At 39.0% G+C, this 25,474-nt stretch overlaps 2 protein-coding genes across 2 annotated transcripts; one reads left to right on the forward strand and one right to left on the reverse strand.

Annotated features, from left to right (window-relative positions):
* Positions 1–127: 127 nt before the first annotated feature.
* mRpS7 (mitochondrial ribosomal protein S7) lies at positions 128–8,965 on the forward strand. Its single transcript, XM_071665990.1, has 7 exons — positions 128–146; positions 358–480; positions 1,823–2,005; positions 4,012–4,075; positions 5,147–5,317; positions 6,568–6,705; positions 6,842–8,965. The coding sequence occupies exons 2-7, from the start codon at positions 404–406 to the stop codon at positions 6,920–6,922; spliced, it is 714 nt and encodes a 237-aa protein (XP_071522091.1). The 5' UTR covers positions 128–146; positions 358–403; the 3' UTR covers positions 6,923–8,965.
* A 2,752-nt stretch (positions 8,966–11,717) lies between these two features.
* Positions 11,718–24,236, reverse strand: LOC139750979 (uncharacterized). The gene is made up of 5 exons (XM_071665981.1): positions 24,073–24,236; positions 22,122–22,247; positions 17,334–18,900; positions 16,097–16,185; positions 11,718–12,364 (listed from the first exon to the last, which is right to left on the reverse strand). The coding sequence occupies exons 1-5, from the start codon at positions 24,134–24,136 to the stop codon at positions 12,261–12,263; spliced, it is 1,950 nt and encodes a 649-aa protein (XP_071522082.1). The 5' UTR covers positions 24,137–24,236; the 3' UTR covers positions 11,718–12,260.
* Between the last annotated feature and the right edge of the window lie 1,238 nt (positions 24,237–25,474).

The following is a 25,474-nucleotide window of genomic DNA, read 5'->3' on the forward strand; positions in this document are numbered from 1 at the left end:
TCTCCCTCCCGTCTCCACCACACCATCATCTTCTTCAATTCCCTCTAGATCGTGCTTTTTGCTTCCTATTCTATTGCACATGGGTTTATGATCCCTGTTTTGCTTGGAAAATTGGGGAAAATTAGAATTTACAGTATTTGAAGCTGGTAATTAAGAATATTTCATAAAAATACTAACGAAGTTTCATAAAGGTAGAACTGAAGCTTGTTATAAAGATTCTTACCATTCTCGATTGAATAGAGGTACATGAGCATCATTATTAAAAAAAGGAAAGTAAGAATAAAATGATTATCCAGATAAGGAAGATTGTTTCTTAGTTTTGTGTTCAGCAATTTATGTCATACAAACATTTATCAGATGACCGTCAGCACGTAGCAAGCGTCGGGGTGAGCTGACGGTAAACATGGTGGGTTTACGACCGTCGCATCTCTCCCTCCCGGTCTCCTGGCTGGCCACACAGCCTCACGCATCATTATCCCGGTAAGAGTGACTCGTGATTGCATAACAGCAACAATGACAGGTTATGAGTAAAATTATGATTCATCATTCCTTGTGTGGACCAATTACAGTTAAGGGCCAGTAGCTAGTCCAAAGGTTGGGTTCTGCTAACAGTCAGTCTATAGAGTGTAAGATCAGGTCTAGCCAACAATTGGTCTAATTGAAGGTCAGGTTCTGCTAACAACCAGTCCAGTCAACAGCCAGTCTAATCAAAAGTCAGATTCAGCCTTCAGTCAGTTCAATCAAAGGTCAGGCTTAGCCAGCTGGTAGTCCAATTATAGTACAGGTTTAGTTAACAGCCAACCCAATCAAAGGTCAGGTCCAGCTAACAACCAGTCCAGTCAAAGGTCAAATCAATCCATTTGACAGTATCAAAGCCGGTCCAGTTAGCAGTCAGCCCATGTAACAGCCATAGGTCGAGGCTCAGCCAACAGCTAGTCCTGTGAAAGCATCACACAATGGAAGGAGGAACACAGGAGCTGTCCAGATGAGAAAGGATATTGGCTCTTTAGGGAGAATTATTAAAGGAAAGAATTTGGCCATCCTAATCTGTGAGTGTGAAACATGGGCATGAAGTGGGCTGGACACATGTAGGCTGCTGAAATGAGCTATTTGAGGGATGCTTGTGGCATCTGCGGATGGAGGGTACAGCAGATGAAATCGAAGCAATAGTACGTTATGTCATTGGTTAAAGAGAATTACCTTGAAGGGGTTTGGTTTTGTGAAGATGTGCAATTAAAGGTTGGTAAAAGAATAACTGAAATTATGTTGGGAAGTTGAAGGAGCACGTTGGGAAGGGCATTTAATAAGAAATTTGTATATCTGTGGGAAATTTTCAGAAGGACCCATTTATGTGTGTGAAGATTAGTAATTACTATCATGATAAAAGATGGCTCATAAGAATTGCTACAATTGATTTGTTATAACAAAAAAGGCTTCAAAAGGCCTAGTTTCTTGGGGCAATAACAGCTTATTGCTCATGAATACTGAAGTAGAGGAAAGATGCCCTACCACTGGAGGGACGCCCCAGGATGGTGCAAGGGGGATTGAGCATGGTCGTAATAGGGTAACTTAAAACCTCTTATGTTGTGGTCATCTCTCAGAGGGAGCCCCCAAGGGAAATAAGGCATTAGATAAAACAGCTTTTTATCTCCAAAATTTTACTTCAGACTTGACATTTTCGTTAATAGAAAATGTTTTAAGAGTTTGTCTTTTGTGGAACTTATGTTTGTCTTGGTTCTTTTGAGCCATTAGAAGATTATTATGTTTGTCTTGGTTCTTTTGAGCCATTAGAAGATTATTAACCAGTAGGTTTTCTTTTCAGTTTATCAGATGTGTTTTCAAGGAAATACAGTCAGTATCCTCCCACGTATGTGAAACCTATTTACCAGCCTGAAAAGCTGAACGAGATAATTGAAAATGGTGAAGTGAAGAAATTTGAATTTACTCCAGTCAAGGCTGCATCTGTCAACCACACCAGTTCTGTGTTTCATGACCCTCTCGTTAGGTATGTATCACGGATGTTTTTGAAGTTGCCACAGTCAGTAATTTATCGCAACTGAACTCATAAACATACAAGGATTTGTTACAAAGATGTTTAGAATGATCAGAAGAGAATTTCCCATATGAAGCTTTTTTCCTAACTTTCTTCAATGTTCACATGCAAATTTCTACCCTTTAGTGAAGTTTTTACTATCATAATAATTTTTCCTCGTATGCAAATAGTTGAAGACACTGATTTTCATTGTATGAGGCTTGATATTTAATGATTCCCATGTTGGATGTTTAAGGAATGCAAATTCTTCTTAATAGTTTTCTGACTATTCTATTCTGAAAAATGTGCTTCAGAGGCAAGAAATTTATTGCTAGATACAAGTATGCAGTCTGTTGTGGATTGAGAGAGCTTGGGAAGTGAGTCAGTTGTTGTTTCGCTGATGATACAGCGCTGGTGGCTGATTTGGATGAGAAACTGCAGAAGCTGGTGACTGAGTTTGGTAAAATGTGTGAAAGAAGAAAGCTGAGAGTAAATGTGAATAAGAGCAAGGTTATTATGTACAGTAGGGTTGAGGGACAAGTCAATTGGGAGGTAAGCTTGAATGGAGAAAAAGTGGAGGAAGTGAAGTGTTTTAGATATCTGGGAGTGGATTTGGCAGCAGATGGAACCATGGAAGCAGAAATGAATCATAGGGTGGGGGAGGGGACAAAATTTCTGGGAGCGTTGAAAAAGTGTGGAAGTCGAGAACGTTATCTTGGAAAGCAAAAATGGGTATGTTTGAAGGAATAGTGGTTCCAACAATGTTATATGGTCGCAAGGCGTGGGCTATAGATAGAATTGTGCGGAGGAGGGTGGATGTGCTGGAAATGAGATGTTTGAGGACAATATTTGGTGTGAGGTGGTTTGATCGAGTAAGTAATAAAAGGGTAAGAGAGATGTGTGGTAATAAAAAGATGTGGTTGAGAGAGCAGAAGAGGATGTTTTGAAATGGTTTGGTCACATGGAGAGAATGAGTGAGGAAAGATTGACAAAGAGGATATGTGTCAGAGGTGGAGGGAATGAGGAGAAGTGGGAGACCAAATTGGAGGTGGAAAGATGGAGTGAAAAAGATTCTGAGTGATCGGGGCCTGAACATGCAGGAGTGTGAAAGGCGTGTAAGGAATAGAGTGAATTGGAACGATGTGATATACCGGGGTTGACTTGCTGTCAGTGGATTGAACCAGGGCATGTGAAGCATCTGGGGTTAACCATGGAAAGTTTTGTGGGGCCTGGATGTGGAAAGGGAGCTGTGGTTTTGGTGCATTATACATGACAGCTAGAGACTGAGTGTGAACAAATGTGGCCTTTGTTGTCTCTTCCTGGCGCTACCTCGCACGCTTGCGGGGAAGGGTGGGTGTCATTTCATGTGTGGCGGGATGGCGTCACATATGGATGAAAGTAGCATGTATGAATATGTCTGTGTATGTATATGTTGAAATGTATAGGTATGTATATGTGTGGGTGTGGGCATTTATGTATATACATATGTATGTGAGTGGGTTGGGCCATTCTTTCGTCTGTTTCCTTGCGCTAACGCAGGAGACCGACAAAGTATAATAAATAGATAAATAACAAGTGTATGTATTTGTTATTCTTTATCACAACATATGCATTTGACCATCTCTATAGCATCTACTTTAGAGGACCATTTTTTTTTTTTATTATACTTTGTCGCTGTCTCCCGCGTTTGCGAGGTAGCGCAAGGAAACAGACGAAAGAGGACCATATTACAACACATTTCTTAAGAATTTTATGTTGGTTGACCATCATTAAGTAAAGCTGTGACCAGTTAATACAGATAGTCCAGTAGTAAGAAGTAAATTGTATTAAAAGAGAGTTAACCAAGAAAAAAAACATGGCCAAACCAGTGTGGTTGGGACTCTTCAGCATATTTAGCATATGCCAAAATATTGATAACTCATCCATTTAATGGAGATATACATTTATGAATAAACATTTTCAGATAATTTTTTTTTCAGGAAGTTTACCAATTATGTAATGAAGACTGGGAGAAGAGCCTTGGCAAGATCACTTGTAGAAAAGGTATTTGTGTCTTTATATCATGTATACTCAACACCTCTGCACACTTCTGAGGTAGTAAAGCACGACTGATCGGGGGTATCAGTTATAAAGGAATAGATTAGGATAATTTGGATTTTCAATGAGAAAGTCAGGGAGACAAGTTCTTAGGGAATATTTGGGATAATTTTCCTGTAGTAGATTGTCTGTGAGTATACTAGGATGGTGGTTGCCAGGAGTACCACCTGCATCTTTATCACAGTACATCTTGAAGTTTCCTTGCTTTTTGACATCTTGCACTGAACCATTCCTCCGTTTCTCAATGTTGCCTCTGTATTTGTGGCTAAAGGCAGTCATGCTCCTTTTTGGTTAACTGGAAATTCCACAGAATCTTCCATCACAGAGTTCTGGTCCCTAACCACCATTTCCCAGTTTACATTACCACAGATATTGTTCTGTATATTTTTCTTGACTTCATCTCGTCTTTGCTCATTTTACATCTTCATTTACCACATAATCAAATTGAAGTGTAATAGATTCACTTTCTTGATCTCGTGTATTGTGTATGTTATTCTCAGTATTCTTGCTATTATGTGTGGAGATAAGATCTAGTTACGAGAGTAAAGATAAAAAAGGGAAAGATGAGAGTGAAGCAACTGATCATATGTTTTCTCAAGGGAGATTAAAAATGTCAGTGTGGAGATGGGGAACATAGTAACTGATAGTACCCATTTTCTCCCTTACATGACACTCCTTTCTACTTCAGCTTTTCCAATAGCATCTTTCTTAAACTTTACCTGCAAATATTTAAACTCATCCTCAGATTTCGTTTCCTCAATTTACAAACTGTCATCCTCAGATTTCGTTTCTTCAATTTACAAACTGATCTTAAAGTCTACCTTCTCTTCCTTTTCAGACTCTAGTGGCTTGCTCTTATTCGCATTTACTTTCACCATCTCTTTCCACATATCATTGAACTGGATATTGAATAGATTAATGAGTGAAGAGTGATTTGCAGTTAAAGATTTCTTCATATTACAGCTTAGCAAAGTTTACTGTTTTATGCTGAACTATCTTATTTTATGAAATTCCCAGACATTTGAGGAAATCAAGAAAATACAGATACAAAAGTGGAATAAGGCAGACACAGAAGAGGAAAAGGCAAGCATTGAATGCAACCCCCTTGTGATATTTCATCAGGCTGTAGAAAAAGGTCGTCCTGTCTTACAGCTAATTCCTATTAAACGAGGAGGAGTGAAATACCAGGTATGTATAGTGAGTGTATTCATCAAAGATTCTTTTATGAGCCCTAAAGGTGAGCTGAAAGTAAAACACCAACTATATGTTGAATAAATTTTGTGTTTAGGCTACATTTATATGTATAACAAACCTATAAAGTACAATTATAGTTACTACATTACCCTAAATAATGCCAAAACAAATCATTCCTTTCTCTAGAACCAACCACTAGATGGCAACATATGTACATTAGGCAGGTTTCCCCAAAGGTGAATAACGTTTTTCTTGTCCAGCTGAGAATTTGCTCCTCAAAATTTATTCTTGATGGACAAAGAAATTTGACTCGGACAGTTCTTGGTAGTGTAATTACCAATTTTTACTGTATGGGGAGGGAGTTTTACAGTCATGGGACCTCATCTCTTGAACATGCTTTTATATCAGACAACTTCTTAAATCTATGTATGCTTTCTGCATGAACCATATCCTGTTATCTAATTCCATTCATACACACCTTTGGCACTATAAAAGAACTCTTTATAATTTCATGTTACATTATCTGGTTGCTCTCCCTAATCTCTCAAAGAACTAATTACAGTCTGCATCATCATTCTCTTTTAATAACTTAAGGGTTGTGATCAGGTCATCCCACACTTCTCTCTTTCAAGGTGGGCAAATTTAATCCTCTAACCTTTCCCTGTAACTTAGCCCTTTTAATTCTTGTACCATTTTTGTTGCCCTCCTCTGGACCATCTCTATTAGCTCTTTGTGCTGTAGGTTTGGTGAAGAGAACAAATTAGTTTGTAAGTACAAATGACATCTTCACACAGGAAGTTCCACATGGGTACTGGTAACATCTTTTTGCATTCGAGATATTTTCCCATCATGCACTGTATGCATAGATCAAATGTGCAGTGCACAGTCATGTAAATGCAAATTTTAACTTGGATGTAAAGGTCATTTCGGATGCTAAAAAGTAAAGTTCCTACATGTGTTTGATTTTTGGAAGGTATTGAAAATGGTCATGTGTAGTAATTGATGACATGAAAATGGGGAAGATTTATCAAAGAATAGTGATACATGAGTGGGCTAAAGTATATCAGAAGACCAAACATCAAGTGAAGGGACTGAATGAGTCAGTTTTGTGGATTGTGATTGTGGCATCTCATTAGCAACCTTATTGTTTGGTATTTACTCTTTTCTTATTGAGATATAAGTGTATACATATATACAAATATGTATTCAGCCTGCTTCAAAGTTCCATTATTTTTGTTTTCTAGGTGCCAGTACCAATAACAGAACAGCGATCATACTTTGTTTCCATGCGTTGGTTTGTGGAGGCAGGGAGAGAAAGTGACCGAACATTTCACTTTCCTGAAAAAGTGGCAAGAGAACTGCTTGCAGCTGCTAAGAATGAGGTGTGTTTATTGAAATGATGAGTGTATTGTTTTTAACATTGTTTAAGATACAGTAAATGATGATCGATTATAAATGATTAGTATGAAGTGCGTAATTTTAAACACCAAAGTGTTATTTTCTTTATTTCTCCAACAGGGCCGAGTTGTGAAGAAAAAGCATGACCTTCATCGACAGTGTGAAGCTAACCGTGCTTATGCCCATTATCGCTGGAGCTAAACTTGTTTCACATTGAAAGTTGATAGGAAAGAAGTTTCACCACTGTTATGTAATATCTTAATTCAGGCCACATATAAGTGTTGACATAAACTGCAAGCATAGTTTATTAGAAATTTATAAGTTTAGAGAGTGTCCACTCTATATGTAGCATAATAGTATAGCTATATTATTGAACCGTGACACAGAGGGTGAACAAGTAGACACTAACTCTGATGATATGAATATACCACAAAGTAAAATCTGCTATGCTTAATAGCACAGCATCCATTCTCTCTTACACATGACAGCTAGAAAATGGATGCAAGCAGATGCAGCCTTTCTCTGTATGTTTCTTGGTGCTACCTTGCTGTTGCAGGGCATGGCGATGCTGTTTCCTGTGGGGAAGGGTGGCGCTGGAAATGGATAAAGGTGAGCAAGTATAAATAAGTACATGTGTATATATATTATATTTATTTTATCATACTTGATTGCTATTTCCTGCATCAGTGAGGTGCTGCCAGGAAAGTCAAAGAATGACCCATACATATGCATCAACATATACACACATACATAGACATATAGATATATACACATGTATATTCATACTTGCTTGCCTTCATTCCATTCCCGTTGCCACCCCACCTCACAGGAAACAGCATCACTGTCCCCTGCTTCAGCAAGGTAGCGCCAGGAAAACAGACAAAAAAAGCACATTTGTTCACACTGTCTCCAGCTGTCAAGTGCAATGCCCGGAAACTAGAAATCCCTATCCACATCCAGGCCCCACAGACCTTTCCATGGTTTGCCCCAGATGTGTATGTGCATTTATGTATATATACGTGTGAAAGTGGATGGGTCTTTCTTTGTCTGTTTCCTGGTGCTGTCTCCCTAATGCAGGAAACAGCAATCAAGTATAATGAAAAAAACTTATTTTACTTTAAATGAATGGAAAGAGAGAATGTTTACTCTGAGAGCAAAAATGAGTGTTTGAAGGAATAGTGGTTCCAACAATATTATTTGGTCGCGAGGCATGGGCTATAGATAGGGTTGTGTGAAGGAGGGTGGATGTGTTGGAAGTGAAATGTTTGAGGACAGTAAGTGGTGTGAGGTGGTTTGATCGAGTAAGTAATGAAAGGGTAAGAGAGATGTGTGGTAATAAAAAGAGTGTTGGTGAGAGAGCAGAAGAGGGAGTGTTGAAATGGTTGGGACCCATGGAGAGAATGAGTGAGGAAAGATTGACAAAGAGGATATATATGTGTCAGAGATGGAGGGAAGAAGCAAGAGACCAAATTGGAGGTGGAAGGATGGAGTGAAAAAGATTTTGAGTGATTGGGGCCTGAACATACAGGAGGGTGAAAGGCGTGCAAGGAATAGAGTGAATTGGAACGATGTGGTATACTGGGGTTGATGTGCTGTTAATGGATTAAACCAGGAGGTGTGAAGTGTATGAGGTAAACCATATAAAGGTCTATGGGGCCTGGATGTGGAAAGGGAGCTGTGGTTTCTGTGCATTACACATGACAGTTAGAGACTGCGTGTGAACGAGTGGCATTTTTTGTCTGTTCCTGGTGTTGCCTCACTGGAGGGGGGGATGCTATTTTGTGTGTGGTGGGCTGGCGATGTGAATGGATGAAGGCAGCAACTATGGATATGTGCATATGTGTATGTATATGTTAAAATGTATATGTATGTATATATGCGTGTATGTGGGTGGGTTGGGCCATTTTCTCATCTGTTTCCTTGTGCTACCTCACTAACACGAGAGACAATCAGATACTTTATCCCTGTTGCCAGGGATAAAGTAAATGATGTTGGACATGCTGAGTAGAGTAAAATTGGCAGGACTTGAAGTTAATAATCATGATTGTGCTAATTTTGTTAATAGATCAAAGGGATCAAATCAAAGGAGATTTCATCACAAGGTACAGATTTAGCTCTTTAGCAGTAAATCAGATCATATCCTTGCATAGTGTTGTTTTGATAAATTTACATTTTAAAAGTACTAGAAATTTTTTTTTGGCCAAACACCCAGTGAAATAAAGATTTAATAAAATGATGAAATTATGTGCTGTTTCCTAGCATGAAGCTCAACATGCCTTTTATTGCAATAAAACTTTAGAATGAAAAGTCATTCCCCACCAGTCTAGAAAGTTACCTTATAGTTTCAAAAGAGTACATGGTGTTTAGCAAAATGATTCAGGATGGTGGTCAGATAAATTGCTAATAAATACAGTAAATAGGTAGATAAAGCATAACAGAATGCTGAAATGACAAAAACAGAAAATATAGACATCTTTTTGAGATTTGATAAAAAAAACAAATGCATGATAGAGAACAGTAAACATTTACCTAAGTTGAAAACATTATGATAGCAAACAGTTATGACTCTGAAATGATTCAGTGTGGTCCCATTTTTATCGTAGATTACATATCATTTTTATACAATAGCTTTCTCTTCTCAAATTGCAATCAAACTACAGGTTGTAAGGAGGCATTCATTTGTATGTGGATGATGCTTGTTTGCTAAAATCGTGTTGGGTAGACTTGTTTACTTTGATACTGTAAGTAGGAAAAGAATGTTGAAAGTGATTGCAAATAAAACTAGTTTTTCAATGAAATGTGTAACAAGTATGCAGTTAGATGACCACTCAAGAAATCAGATTTTTTTTTCATAACACCATTTTCCACTTTAGCAAGGCAGTGCCTGGAGCAGATGAAGAAAGGCCGACTCACTCACAAACATTCTCTAGCTGGCATGTGTAATGCATCAAAACCATAGCTCCCTACCCACAAACAGGCACCACAGACCTTTCCATAGTATCCCCAGCTGCTTCACACCCTGGTTCAGTCCATTGACAACACATTCACTCCTGTATACCACTTTGTTCCAGTTCACTCTATCGTGTGCACACCTTTTGTTCTGCATGTCCTGGCCCCTTATTACTCAAAATCTTTTTCAGTCCATCCTTCTATCTCCAGTTTGGTCTTCTCCTTCCCTTCTGACACATACATCCTCTTTGTCAACCCCAACTCACTTGTTCTCCATAGGTCCAAACCATTTCAGTACACCCTTTTCATCTTTCTCAACCACATTTTTTATTTACCACACCTCTCTTCCTCTTTTATTGCTTACTCAATCAAACTACCTCACACCACATATTGTCCTCAAACATTCATTTTCAACACTCTTCACAGTCTCTTGCTATCATGTGTAATGCACCGAAACCACAGCTCCCTATCTACATCCAGGCCCCACAGACCTTTCCATAGTTTACCCTAGACGCTTCACATGGGATTATTATACCTACAAAAATACCCATTTTTGCCCTTCTGGATAACTATCTCTTTCCACATTTTTCAGTAATTCCCAGACCTTCTCCCCTCACTAACCCATGACTCACTTTTGCTTTCATGGTTCAATTTGCCATAATTTCTACTAGATATTTAAAACACTTCAATTTATCTCCATTCACACTCACACCCCAAATGAAACCTTTCTCTACCTTGCTAAACCTACTAACCTTGCTTTTATTCACATTCACTCTCAACATTATCCTTTCATACACTGCCAAACTCAGTCACCAACTTTTATAGTTTCTGACTCTAATTTGCTACCAGAAGTATCGTCAGCAAACAACTGAATCAAAATTGCATCCCAACTACCTTGTCCCTCAACCCTGCTGAACCTAATAACCTTGCTCTAAGTCACATTTACTCTCACCTTTCTCCTTTCACACACTTCTAATCTCAGCCACTAATTTCTGCAGTTTCTTACTTGAATCAGCCACCAATGCTGTATCACTTCCCAGGCCCTTTCATCCTCAACAGACTGCATACTAACCTCTCTCTCCAAAACTCTTGCATTTACCTACCTAACCACCCCCATCCATAAACAACTTAAACAACATGGTGACATCACACACACCTACCAAAGACTGACCATCACTGGGAACCAATCACTCTCCTCTCTGCATAATCATACACATGCCATACACCCTTGATAAAAATTTCTCACTGCTTCTAGCAGCTTACCTCCCACACCATGTATTCTTCAGACCTAATGCAAAGCATCTCTATCAACCCTATCATATTCCTTCTCCACACACATAAATGCTATATACAAATACATGTTTTTCTTAGTATTTCTGACATGTATTCTTCAAAGTAAACATGATCCACACATCCTCTAGCACTTCTTAAACCACACTGCTCCTCCCCAATCTGATGCTCTGTACATGCCTTCACCCTCAATCAAAACCCTCCCATACAATTTTCTAAGTATACTCAACAAACTTATGCCTTTGAAGTTTGAATACTCACCTTTATCCCCTTTGCTTAATGGCACTATACATGCATTCTGCCAATTAACAACACAATCACCCCCTTTCTTAATTCAACTACAACGCCATCCACTCCCACTGCCTTGCCGCAATTCATCTTCCGCAAGGCTTATACCACGTCTTCTCTTCACCAAACCACTTTCAGGCAAAACATACAACCATTAATGCTTGTGCAGGCATGGCACATATTGTTGCAAGATATTACAGCCCATTTTTCCATACAATGGATAGTGTATGTGGAGATGTCAAGGTCTGTACAAGATTTGCACCCTCACATTACACAATAATTGCATTCCACTGTACTAAAATCAGAATGGATTTAGATCTGCTGAAAATTTAATTCCTTCATGTCTGTTTTTTCCCTTCAAGAGTAAACATTAAAAAAAAATCATAGGTCCCCAAAGATACTGTGTAAAACAATGTTCTAACAGTGTAAAGGTAAATAATCTGGTTTTGGAAAGATATTTATAAGCATGTTTAAAAGAAAGATTTACTATCATAATATGTTACACTTCAAATAATGCTAACTTTGACTTTTCTGAACTCAATGAATTTCCTACAGCTAGTGCATGATTGGATAAAGTTTTCATAATTCAGAAACGAAATCAGTTTAAATTTCATATGGTTATGATACAAATTATGAAAAACTCATGATTATGACCTCTAAGTTCAAATCTTATGACAAGTGCATTTTCAGTTTAAATTGGTTTAACATTCAACAAATGGCCTCAGCTCATGTTTATACCATCATCTTTCCCAGATGACTATCAAGTGATATTTTACTTGTACCTGATAAACCCTACCTGTGGTGTCTGCACATTATCAGTTTGCTTAAGGCAATATGAAAAAGTGGGAAAACATGAAACATGGTTATTGTGAGATGCATGAACTTGTGTACATAACAATGTCTGATGAGATATTTTACAATGGTTGCCTTTCTGAATATAGGCAAAAGAACAAAAGCAGAATCATATGACAAGAATTACACAGATACATGCAGACTATTAAGCAACTTTTCTTTACAAGAGCCCTTCCATTTCCCTCATAAACTGGGAGTAAGCATCATCTTTAGTTGGTTTACGATCAGTTTCTTCAGCCTTGCCGCCTCCTGTCTCTTTTACATCTGGAATAGAAATTAATTGCATATAACTTTTAAAAAGTAAACATTGTTTACATATTATTACTGTGTTATCATTATCATTATTACTATTATTTTATTATTGTTATAGCTGGTCACCGTTTCCCACTTTAGTGAGGTAGAGCCAGGAAACAATGAAAGACCCTTTCACTCATTCTCTCCATGTGCCCAAACCATTTTAAAACACCCTCTTCTGCTCTCTCAACCACGCTCTTTTTATTTCCACACATCTCTCTTACCCTTACGTTACTTACTCGATCAAACCACCTCACACCACACATTGTCCTCAAACATCTCATTTCCAGCACATCCATCCTCCTGCGCACAACTCTATCCATAGCCCACGCCTCGCAACCATACAACATTGTTGGAACTACTATTCCTTCAAACATACCCATTTTTGCTTTCCGGGATAATGTTCTCGACTTCCACACATTTTTCAAGGCTCCCAAAATTTTCGCCCCCTCCCCCACCCTATGATCCACTTCCGCTTCCATGGTTCCATCCGCTGACAGATCCACTCCCAGATATCTAAAACACTTCACTTCCTCCAGTTTTTCACCATTCAAACTCACCTCCCAATTGACTTGACCCTCAACCCTACTGTACCTAATAACCTTGCTCTTATTCACATTTACTCTTAACTTTCTTCTTCCACACACTTTACCAAACTCCGTCACCAGCTTCTGCAGTTTCTCACATGAATCCGCCACCAGCGCTGTATCATCAGCGAACAACAACTGACTCACTTCCCAAGCTCTCTCATCCCCAACAGACTTCATACTTGCCCCTCTTTCCAGGACTCTTGCATTTACCTCCCTAACAACCCCATCCATAAACAAATTAAACAACCATGGAGACATCACACACCCCTGCCGCAAACCTACATTCACTGAGAACCAATCACTTTCCTCTCTTCCTACACGTACACATGCCTTACATCCTCGATAAAAACTTTTCACTGCTTCTAACAACTTGCCTCCCACACCATATATTCTTAATACCTTCCACAGAGCATCTCTATCAACTCTATCATATGCCTTCTCCAGATCCATAAATGCTACATACAAATCCATTTGCTTTTCTAAGTATTTCTCACATACATTCTTCAAAGCAAACACCTGATCCACACATCCTCTACCACTTCTGAAACCACACTGCTCTTCCCCAATCTGATGCTCTGTACATGCCTTCACCCTCTCAATCAATACCCTCCCATATAATTTACCAGGAATACTCAACAAACTTACATATATACATATAAACACACGCATATACATACAAATACATATACACATATACATGTACATGTACATATACACATACATATATACATGTAAACATTCATACTTGCTCACCCTCATCCATTCCCAGCACCAACCCGCCCCACAGGAAACAGCATCGTCACCCTCTGCATCAGCAAGGTAGCACCAGGAAACAAACATAGACATCTCACATCCATACACAAGCTATCATGTGTAATGCACCAAAACCACAGCTCCCTATCCACATTCAGGTCCCACAGACCTTCCCTTGGTTTACCCCACTGATGGCATGTTGACCCCAGTATATCACATTGTTCCACTTCACTATTCCGAGCACACCATTCACCCTCCTGCATGTTCAGGCCCCAACTGCTCTAAATCATTTTCATTCTATCCTTCCACCTCCAATTTGGTCTCCTGGTTCTTGTTCCCTCCACCTTTGACACATATATCCCTTTTATCAACATTTCCTCACTCATTCTCTCCATATATCCAAACCATTTCAACACAACCTCTTCTTTAACACAACCACACTTTTTATTACCACACACAACCCTGTCTATAGCCCATGCCTCGCAACCATATAATAAAGTTGGAATTACTATTCCTTCAAATATACTCATTTTTGCTGAGATCACATTCTTTCCCTACATTCTTCTTCGTTGTCAGAATCTTCACTCCTTCCCCACCCTTGGACTCACTTCTGTTTCCATTGTTCCATTTGCTGCCAATTCCACTCCTAAATATCTAAAACACTTCACTTCCTCTCATTTTTTCTCCACTCACACTTGCATCACAACTAACATGTCCCTCAATCCTGCTGAACCTAATAACCTTGCTTTTATTCAAATTTATTCTCAACTTTCTTCTTTCACACACTCTTCCAAACTCAGTCACCAACTTCAGTTTCTCACTCGAATCAGCCACCAGTGCTGTATCATCAGCAAACAACACCTGACTCACTCTCAACCCCCAACAAATTGCATACTTGCCCCTCTCTAAAGCTCTTGCATTTACCTACCTCACCACACCATCCATAAACAAATTAAACAACCAAGGTGACAATACACACCCCTGCCACAGACTGACTTTCACTGGGAACCATTCACTTTCCACTCACTTGTACACATGCCATACACACTTGATAAAACTTCTCTGCTTCTAACAGCTTACCTCCCACACCATATATTCTTAATACCTTCCACATAGCATCTCTATCAAACCTGTCATATGCCTTCTTCAGATCCATAAATGCCTCATACATATCCATCTGTTTTCTAAGTATTTCTTACATTCTTCAAAACAAACAGCTGATCCACACATCCTCTACCACTTCTGAAAGCACACTGCTCCTCCCTAATCTGATGCTCTGAACGTGCCTTTACCCTCTCAATCAATACTTTCCCATACAATTTACCAGGTATACTCAACAAACTTATACCTCTGTAGTTTCAATACTCACCTTTATCCCCTTTGCCTTTGTACATAGGCAATATACATGCATTTTACCAGTCCTCAGGTGCTCCACAATGATCCATACATTAACTGAACACCCTTGCCTACCAGTCAACATAACAGTCACCTCCTTTCTTAATATATTCAACTGCAATATCAGTGACTCCCACTGCCTTGCTGCATTTTATCTTCCACATGGCTTTCACCACCTGATCTCTTTTTATGAAACCACTCTACAGGACTCTCTCACTTTACTCACTTTACATACCACCCCAACCAAAACACCCTACATCTGCCACTCTACCATCAAACACATTTACCAAACCTTCAAAATACTCACTCCATCACTACCTTTGTTCTCTTGTTTTTCACACCTTATTTACCAGCTGCCAATGGGCGTGACAGGCAAATGAATTAAAAAAATGGGAAGGGATTAAGGCACAGGTAATTTTCAATCATGTCATCTCACCTTATGTTACAAATTCAGGTTAATCTCCTTCCTTAGTTCTTATCCCCTCACTAACCCATGACTTTACTCCTAACATTTCCAAACAATTCTTACCCTTTACCTTTAAGATTTGTTTCACTCAGAGCCAGGAGCACTACAGGTGTTGGGATATGTTGAATTAGATATGCTCAATCAACATAATCCTTTAAGGTACTCTGAGATTAAAGACTAGTGGAAATCATCATGTTCTGAGAGGAACACTCAAAGCCAGAGAACTGCATCAATTATTGAGAAGTGGTCAACTTTTATCTGTATTCATTGACAAATGGAACAAATTCTCTGATATCTGTAGTTAATTGTGTGGGTAATCTGCTTTGGGTTAAAAATGTGTCCCACTAACATTTTCTTACCAATCCATTTCTCACTCTTTAAATTTCATGTAAAAATGTCTTGATATCCAGCTATTGAATTTAAGGGCAAACAGTCTGTGATTCACCCAGTGTGAAGACACAACAGTATTTATAATCTTAGGTACAGAATAAAACTGACCTGCTTGAGCCTTTCCTAATTTCTTTCTGTCTTCTCTCTTGACTCGTAGGGCAGTTGGCAAAAAGCGGGTTACATCTGCACTTAGACTCCTGTTAAAGATATATAGCATCAGTTTCATATATTGTGAGATGATTAAAACAGAACAAAAATACAAAACTTTTGCTTAAAAGCTGCCATAATAACCAAACATATAATCAAATAAACACCAAAGAAAAAACTTAATTTGCTTTAGTGAACCTTTATTTATATATCCTATATTCAATTTTCTGTTGTTTTAATGAAATAAACTTTTTATCATTCTACAAGCCTGAAAACTACTTTAGCCTCAGATAACTGTGCTCTTTGTTTTATAAGTTCTGTTCAGTAGAACATTAACCATGAAGTTCACTTGATGGAAATGAAGTACATTGAGTGAACATGATTTTGCTGCTTAAATTGTAAACAATTCCCCAACAAATATGTCACTGAAAAAAGCAAACAACTGCCTTCCAGACCCAGTCTTAAAACCACCCTACCAGACATATACCCATCCAAAACTATGCTCTCCAGATATGAATGAATTACCATTTTCTTGTGTGCATTCCCGACATCACCCATCTCTCCAACAATATAAACACCATTTCAACTAATCACAAGACCTCTCATGCCTAAGATGTAATTCCACTCTAAAGACAATGACATCTTTCTCCTTAGCTCTCCTGTGCACATCCCAGAAAGACAAGCACACAAACATCACATTTTTTGACCTGTCCCACAGAAGGGGCCTCTGGGAGAGGAAGGTAAAGGTTAAAAAGCATCTACTGTATGAAATCTATCTGCATATTCTCCTTTCCAAACCCTGGAAAATGTTCCATATTAGTGGACAGATCATTTACTCACAAGGCATCACCTACAAGTAAAAATAAAAAATATATTAAAGGTGTACTAAAATATTTTACATATAAACATGAATGATAAAAAAAATGGCACAAACAAATACATTTATGAATTTTGGAGAAATAGAAAAACCTGTCTTTTAAAAAGTATCAGGTCACATTCATTGGTAAAGACAAGAGAAGACACTTCCAAAGCTTTGAAGTGCTAGAAAAGAAATTGTAAATGTTTGATAATGTCAAAGATACAAGGCATTTTGAAGTGGTCATTAATGAATTAGAGGAAGCCAATTGCACCTAGTTCTCCAACATGATAACACCACCCATATTTAATTCTGAATATTGTAAAATACTGTACAACTAACCTGATCTGTGGTTTGGCCTCGATAGTCGCAGAATGTTTTTTGTCGTCTTCCCTGGGTCGAGCAATGAGCTGAGGGCCTGCAGACAGAACATTGGGGTTGTGAACTGGAGGAAGGCCACGTGGAGGCATACCCGGTGGAGGCATACCTGGTGGGACACCAGGTGGACGCATAGGTAATCGAGGAGGCATTGGTGGTGGCATGCGCATGTTTGGTAATCGTGGAGGCATGCCTTGAGGAGGTGGTCCTGGAGGTGGACGAACCCCTGGTGGAGGTGGCAAACCACTGCGCATTGGCGGAGGTGGACGGAATAAAAGAGGAGGTGCTCCAGGAGGAGCACCTGGTGGACCAGTTGGAGGTGCTCCAGGTGGAGCCACTGGTGGAACAGAGGGAGGCACCACAGGGGGTACCACTGATGAAGTTCCAAGAGGTCCTGAAGGATGACCACCTGGAGCAACATTTGGGGTGGACTGTACAGCTGTAGGAGTAACACCTGGTGGGATGAGTGGAACACTAGTTGGTGGAGTAGACAAAGTAGTGCCTGAAGGGGCTACAGGTAAAGTAACTTGTGGGACACCAGGAGGTCCACTTCCTGGAACTGCAGCAGGTGGAGGAGCAGATGGAAGGAAAGTAGCCTGGGATACACCTTGAGAGGTAGGTGCTGGTTGTGATGATGCAGCAGCACCTGGAGGAAGAACTACAGGAGTAACAGGAGGCCCCCTTGTCTGTGGTGGTGGCACATTAAGCAGAGGTTGTTGCAGATTAGGTCTTGCTGGTTCGTCATCGTACAGCTTATCTAATCGAGCCCTAAGATCAGCCTTACGTTCAGCCTCCTTCTCACGGAAAAGTACTTCAGTTTCTCTCATGAAATCATCTATGTCTTGGCCTGACATCTGCAACAATTTAGTCTGTAGGCTGGTGAGACCTTTAGAATTTGATATTGTCAGTCTTGTATCTTTTTCTTCGTCTGACTCTTCTCCATCCTCAAAACGAATGGTACGACTGCGTGGTTGATCATCATCTTTCTCTTCAGTTTCATCCTCTTCTTCCTTATCATCTGTTCCATTTTCTTCCTTCTCCATAACAGAAACAACAGGTTCTGTTTCCATTTTCTCTTCTTCCTCTTCTTCATCATCACTTAGTTCTGGTGGAAGCGTTGGGGGACATCCTGGAGGCTTTTTTGGTTCAGCTGGAGGTGGTACATATGCTGACATTTTTTTAAGAATACTATGAGATGGAACCATATGAGCATTTGGCACTGGCATGGCAGCAATCTCTGGAGGTGGTGGTAAATCTGGCATTGACGCATCAGGCAATGAAGGCATGTCAAGATTCGGTAAAGGAATTTCATCTACAGTAACAGCCTGAGCATGTCGGACTGACTCAAAGTATTCAATGAGTGACTGTCTTTTCTTCTCATAGTCCCCTTCCATGCGTCGAATTTCAACCCAATAATCTGGATTTTCTTTTTCATACAACTTAAGAACTCGATCTAGAGTCTCCCTCAGCTTCTTTCTCTTATCCTTTAGTACTTTCTCACTGAGAGCTGGTGGAACCTCAACATTGTATTCTGAAAAGAAAGAACATGTTGGAGGATTCTAAAACATGACAATGCATGCATAAAAGATCATTCAGCTCATATCATTATTACCATGTAATTATGCTGTGCTTCATACTTACCTAGTTAGTAGATTTCTACCTTACTAAAACCTGCAGGCAAACAGATCAGCTTCCTCAGTGAAGATATTCAAAGGCTAAACTCCAGAACAAGTCTTTTTTCATTCTTTTTTTGGCAAAGGCTCCAGTCATGGACAAATATCCTTAACATGGCCAGGTCTTGAAAGCAACATATAAAAGTTAAACATAAATTGAGAATGTTTTTTATGAGGTTGGAAAGTGTGCTTTATGAAAAAAGGAAGGATACAGTTCTTAGGAAAACCACTGAAAGTAAGGTTCCACACTTCAGTAGTTTAAGGGAAAAAAAAATGTATGGTATGGTGCCCTTACCCTTGGTTAGTGATGACCTCATCAAAATTATGTATTAAAGAGGCTTGCTAAACCCCACATAATAGAGACATACAAAAAGCCAGCTCTCTGAGACAATTCCCAAACACATCTTCAGCTTATAACAAAGCTGTGTTTACTGGAGACGGCTCTGTGAACATATGCAGGATGTAACTGACCTAAAGTGTGAGCAGTCAGAGAGGGAATGATATTTATTTTTAGTAGCTAAAGTGGAATATGAATAGAAAACTGATGAGAACGAGAAAAAGAATACAGATATTCATTTCCTTAAGTGTTTGTAGACCTGACTGTTAAAGGAGAAGAGGGAATGGCAAAAGAACAGTTTCTCATTTCAGGAAAGGCAGTATCATAACAGTCAACCCTCATATGGCTGGTCTATACACAGAAACTAAGGGAAGCAAGGGCCAGATGCATGCCACAGGTCAAGGCCTTAGTGGGTGGGACACATGCATATACCTCAAGGGAACAGCAGTCACAATAATACCTGCAGAACAAAAATAGAACTGCAAAATCACAGCCAACAAAAGGTGGAAGGCTTTTGATTCTACTCTGGCTAGGAGAACCATGACAGAAGATCCATCCCAGACATACAAGGAATGCTCCATGGAAGTACACACAAGACCCTCAAATATATGGAAAAGATGGCCATGAGAAAGATATGCTTTGTACCAATAAAACAATTCTAGCTTTTGGGAGCACAGCAGATTTTGTGACTATTACATGGGGTTACCTGTATAAGAGTGAAGTATGTGGTTATGCCCAACATGCTGATGGTATTACAGGGATGAATTGTAGTGTTTTCTAATTCAATATTAGAAAACAAGTGAGATCTAGGAAAATGTATGGGTAGAAATTGTATCATTGTATTGCTGAACTTAACTAAGTTGCTGTTTCCCCATTCTGAGATGCTGTCCAAACTGAGAGGAAATACGTTCAGTACAAGAAAAAAGATCAAGTACCGGAGTGATAAGGGGAAGGAAAATGAGTTGAAGTGTAAAAAGGAATCATAAGCATACAGTAAATAGGGATAAAGTTTGAAGACAGACCATTTATGGACAGAAGAAATAGGATGGGTAATAAAACACAACCCTTAAGGACACCAATACTGATACCATAAGAGGGAGGTCACTCCATCACCTACTATGGGAGAAGCACATCCTTTTCTGCATGATGGTAAGTGCAAGACTTTTTCCTCAAGGGTAGCAGGTCAAACTTCCACCAACCACAAGGTCTGTAACCTCTTCCTGGCACCCTCCTTTGAATCTAAAATTTCTCTAACATAAACATGGCTGTCTGGCCAACTGTGGTTCACTGTCATCTCCAGCAGCATGATGACAATTAAAAGACTGATGTAGTTGTGGGACACGTTAGTGTAATATCAATGATGAAGATAAAAAGGGAGATGGCTTGCAATGTGTTTCAAGCACACTTGCACATGAAGAAACCACCCACTTCCACCATAACTGTGAATTATGTTGAAAGAGCCCTGCATGCATCCTATACTAGATTTTATATAAATGAAGATAAATATGAAATGATCCTGCCTCACAATCATCAACACTTTTATGCATATTAAATGCCACTGTGACATCATAATTAATACCTACCTTTACCTCATAGTGGATGTCATTTTGGGGGTCATAATAAAGTCTTGCCTTAACCTCATATTGGATGTCACTTTGGGGTCATTATCAATCCTCACCTTAACCTCATTTTGTATACCATTGTGGGATCATAATAAATCCTTACCTTAACCTCAACCTGGATGTCACTTTGGGTTTATTACAAATCCTTACCTTTACCTCATATTGGATGCCACTTTGAGGTCATAATAAATCCTTACCTTTACCTGATATCAGATGCCTCTGTGGCATCATAAGAGAGAAAACACATCAGAAGTTGAGGCATCAACAACATAACATCAGATTTTATACATAGGATGGTGTGAGGTTCCCATGCCACTACTTATTAGTACTTAACAAGATTTTGCAACAATGGCAGGGCTAGAACATGGCTCACTCTTGAAATATGCTTGCCTTTTCTGACTAAAGGTGGAAAGGCTATAGTCGAAAAATCATGATATAAAAGATGATACTACACCAAAGAGAAACAATGACAATGTAAGGAGATGATAAAGGCACAGCACAGAGCAACATCAATGTTCAATTTATGCCATGACACAAAGTAGTTTACACAGCACCAGATTCAAATTAAACAATGGAACTGCATAACTTGAGCCACTTAAAAGCAGATCTTCACAACTTAGTGTGGATCTATGTACCAACTGACAAAGGCTGTTAAAAGTAAAGGTTATTAAATGGAACACCCAATATATGAAGAACAATTAAATAATCAACTAAACCCAAAGATTTCTGAGAAAAGCTACACAAAAAGCTAATACCTAAATGCTTTCAGTTTATTAGTGATTTCATGCAATAATAAAATCAGAATATAGATTCACTATGGAATGATGTATGGATGACTTATAGTTTTCCACAAAAAATAATGAACAATATTGTTAAATACCAATTCAAGCTGGTATACTTCAAAGGCTTTGGCAAGGATTATATAAAAAAGATAGATATAATCTGCATCCCAAATGGTTATATGATAAAAATCTCCACTATAATTCCCTAGAATATAAATTCATGGAAAAAAAATTTCTAATCACTAAAGGTATACAAGCAAGGCTACAAACAACTATATGATATCAATCTTCCTTTAATACTTCCTTACAAAGTAGACAGCAGAAATATTCATACATACCCATGTTGTCAATTTTTTCTAGTTCCATGATAATTTGTGATGGGTCTTTCCCTTTGAGGACAGCTGCTCGAACCATCTGCCTCTGTTTCTTGTTTTTCTTCAACTCCCTTTTTCTAGCCTCTTTGCCTGAAATAAATTGATGAATAATGAAACACACACATACATATATCAATAGAGACTGAGTGTGAATGAATGTGGCCTTTTTTGCCTGTTTTCCTGGCGCTACCTCACTGAAGTGGGGGGGGATGCTATTCCTGTGTGATGGGGTAGCGACAGGAATGGATGAAGGAAAACAAGTATGAATATGTACTTGTCTATATATGTGTATGTATATGTGTGTGCATTGGCGTTTATGTATATATATGTGTATATGAGTGGATGGGCCATTCTTCGTCTGTTTCCTGACGCTACCTCACTGATGCGGGAAACAGCAATTAAGTATAATAAATATAAATAAATGTATATATTATCATCATTATTATATTATCTAATTGCTGTTTCCCGTGTCAGCGAGGTAACACCAGGAAGCAGACAAAGAATGGCCCATCCACCAATATATACATATATGTATACACAAACTCCCATACATACACATTTACATATACATATTAACATATACACATACACACATGTACATATTCATACTTGCTTGCCTTCATCCATTCCTGGCGCTACCCCACAAGAAACTGCATTGCTACCCCACCTCACAAGAAACAGCATCGCTACCCCCTGCTTCAGTGAGGTAGTGCCAAGAAAACAGACAAAAAAGGTCAAATTCATTTACACTCAGTCTCTAACTGTCATGGGTAATGTACCAAAACCACAGCTCCCTATCCACATCCAGACCCCACAGACCTTTCCATGGTTTACCCGAAATGCTTCACAGGCCCTGGTTCGGTCCATGGACAGCAAGTAAACCCCTGGTCTACCACATCGTTCCAATTCACTATTCCTTGCACGCCTCTCACCCTCCTGTATGTTCAGACCATGATCGCTCAAAATCTCACTCCATCCTTCCACCTCCAATTTCTTATCCCACTTCTTGTTCCCTCCACCCCTGACAGAAATATCCTCTGTCAATTTTTCCACACTCATTCTCTTTATAAGTTCAAACCATTTCAACACGCCCTCTTCTGTTCTCTCAATCGCACTCTACTGTAAAATCCAAAAAAAGCCAGACAAATGGCTTTTGTCAGCCATCCACAAGATGGTCACTTTTCTAATCAGATATCATGGATTTTGCTCCCTGTTCATTTCCTATTTGCAATATTTCAGTGACAATTCTACAATAGCATTTCTTAAACAGTCAGCTGTTGATTTTGATTGTTTTTAACCCATAATTCCCCTTTACTTTAATGCCATACAAACTCTTCAAAGAAAAGTTGGATTTGACAGAATCACATGAGCTACACCTAAAGCCTCACACTTTACTTCAACTCCACGCAATATATGGAATCTATTAGTAACAATCTAGTATTATTCTATCATCTATAAAGTTGACATCCGTTTTCTGGTCAATTACCAATAAACACTAAGCATGATCGCGTCTGAAACACCAGTTTAGAGGTATTTTGAACTGGTAGTTCTTTCTGTGTAACATAACCACTAGAAAAATCATATCAAATGATTTGCTTCGTTTCGTAAAAGAAATTCTCATATGCACATTCAAAACGAAAGCAATAACCTAACCTTGGTGTATCAAATGCACAAAAAGTAACCAGGCTTAAACAGCCCGTATGAATTTATTCGTATAATAGTTTGATATGACTTTCAGCACAATTCTTTGACAGAAAGCGTGCCTCTAAAATACACTTTCAAAGTTGTGATGATTAGTAGGGAAATGAACATCAGGTGTGCTGTAAATGAGACCTTAAAACCATACTAATACAATGATATAAAGAATGCTTCCTAGCAATTGACAGTCGGTATATTAAATCATGCTATTACTTACGGGCCTGATCTGTTGGATTCATGTATTTACCACTCTTGGTGGTATTTATACTTCGTCTACCCATGTTGGCTTCCTTTCACTTGTACTTTTTAACACTAAATAAAGTAAAGAGCGAGACAGATATGCTTGGTACGGTAAACAAAATACTGTCGTGTTTATGTTGCAGGGGTGACGTCGTCTCAAACCAGAAGTTACAACTTTATCAACCCGCTTTCCCTTGATTACTTGTAACTGTGAAAACATATATATATTTGGCCTTAATACCAGTTAGCTGTTTCCAACCTTAGCAAGTGAAATCAGAAACACATGGATGAATTTTAAAGAAAAAATCTTTTTTGACCGTCCTATGTTCCTTCTCTTAGAAAGTCTTAATACAGGAGGGAAAGATCTCTCTCTCTCTCTCTCTCTCTCTCTCTCTCTCTCTCTCTCTCTCTCTCTCTCTCTCTCTCTCTCTCTCTCTCTCTCTCTCTCTCTCTCTCTCTCTCTTAACAACCTTCTTTGATCTGTGAGAAATACACAGGATTTACTCATTCTCCTCTAAGATATCTTATATATTTGTATGGCCATTCCTATATCCTTTTTGCTATTGTATCGCCCATAGCCGATTTTTCTTTAACGTTTTGTCAGCCATATAAAATGAGATCATACTACAAATGTATAACATACTAATACTGATTTTGGACTGAAAAACTGCTGTTGCATTAAGATTTAGAATGTGATGGTAATCCATTATTTCAGAAGTTGTGTGTTGTGTCAAGTCAACAAGGACGGCAATGGGGTGGACTAATTTGTAATTTACTGTAACTGGTTCTAGTTGTTTCATTACTTACTGATATCAGTTAATTCTTACAGCCTGAGGAAGGTTACACTAGACGTTTCGTTATTCTACAATTGATGATTGTTTAAGGTATCCTTTTTAGCTTCAGATACCGTAAATTCATGTTCTGTAACCATTATCTCTCATATAAATAACAGAGATGAGTAATGATATTCATGATGATAATGATATATTTATTCTTAGATAAGCCATATTAAGGAACAATAAAAAAAACGTGTACTTATATTAAAACAGATGCCAGCTACTGTGAGGGGATCTGGTGCTTTTTCTCACCGCCCACACCAGCTGCTGTGAGGTGATCTGGTGCTGGCTTCATCACCCACTGTGAGGGGATCTTGTGCTGGCCTCATCACCTACACCAGTTACTGTGAGGGGATCTGGTGCTGGCTTCATCACCCACTGTGAGGGGATCTTGTGCTGGCCTCATCACCTACACCAGCTACTGTGAGGGGATCTGGTGCTAGCCTCATCACCCACTGTGAAGGGATCTTGTGCTGGCCTCATCACCTACACCAGCTACTGTGAGGGGATCTGGTGCTGGCCTCATCACCCACTGTGAGGGGA

Source organism: Panulirus ornatus, chromosome 10 (genome assembly GCF_036320965.1).
Source record: "Panulirus ornatus isolate Po-2019 chromosome 10, ASM3632096v1, whole genome shotgun sequence".
NCBI classification, from domain to species: Eukaryota; Metazoa; Arthropoda; class Malacostraca; order Decapoda; family Palinuridae; genus Panulirus; species Panulirus ornatus.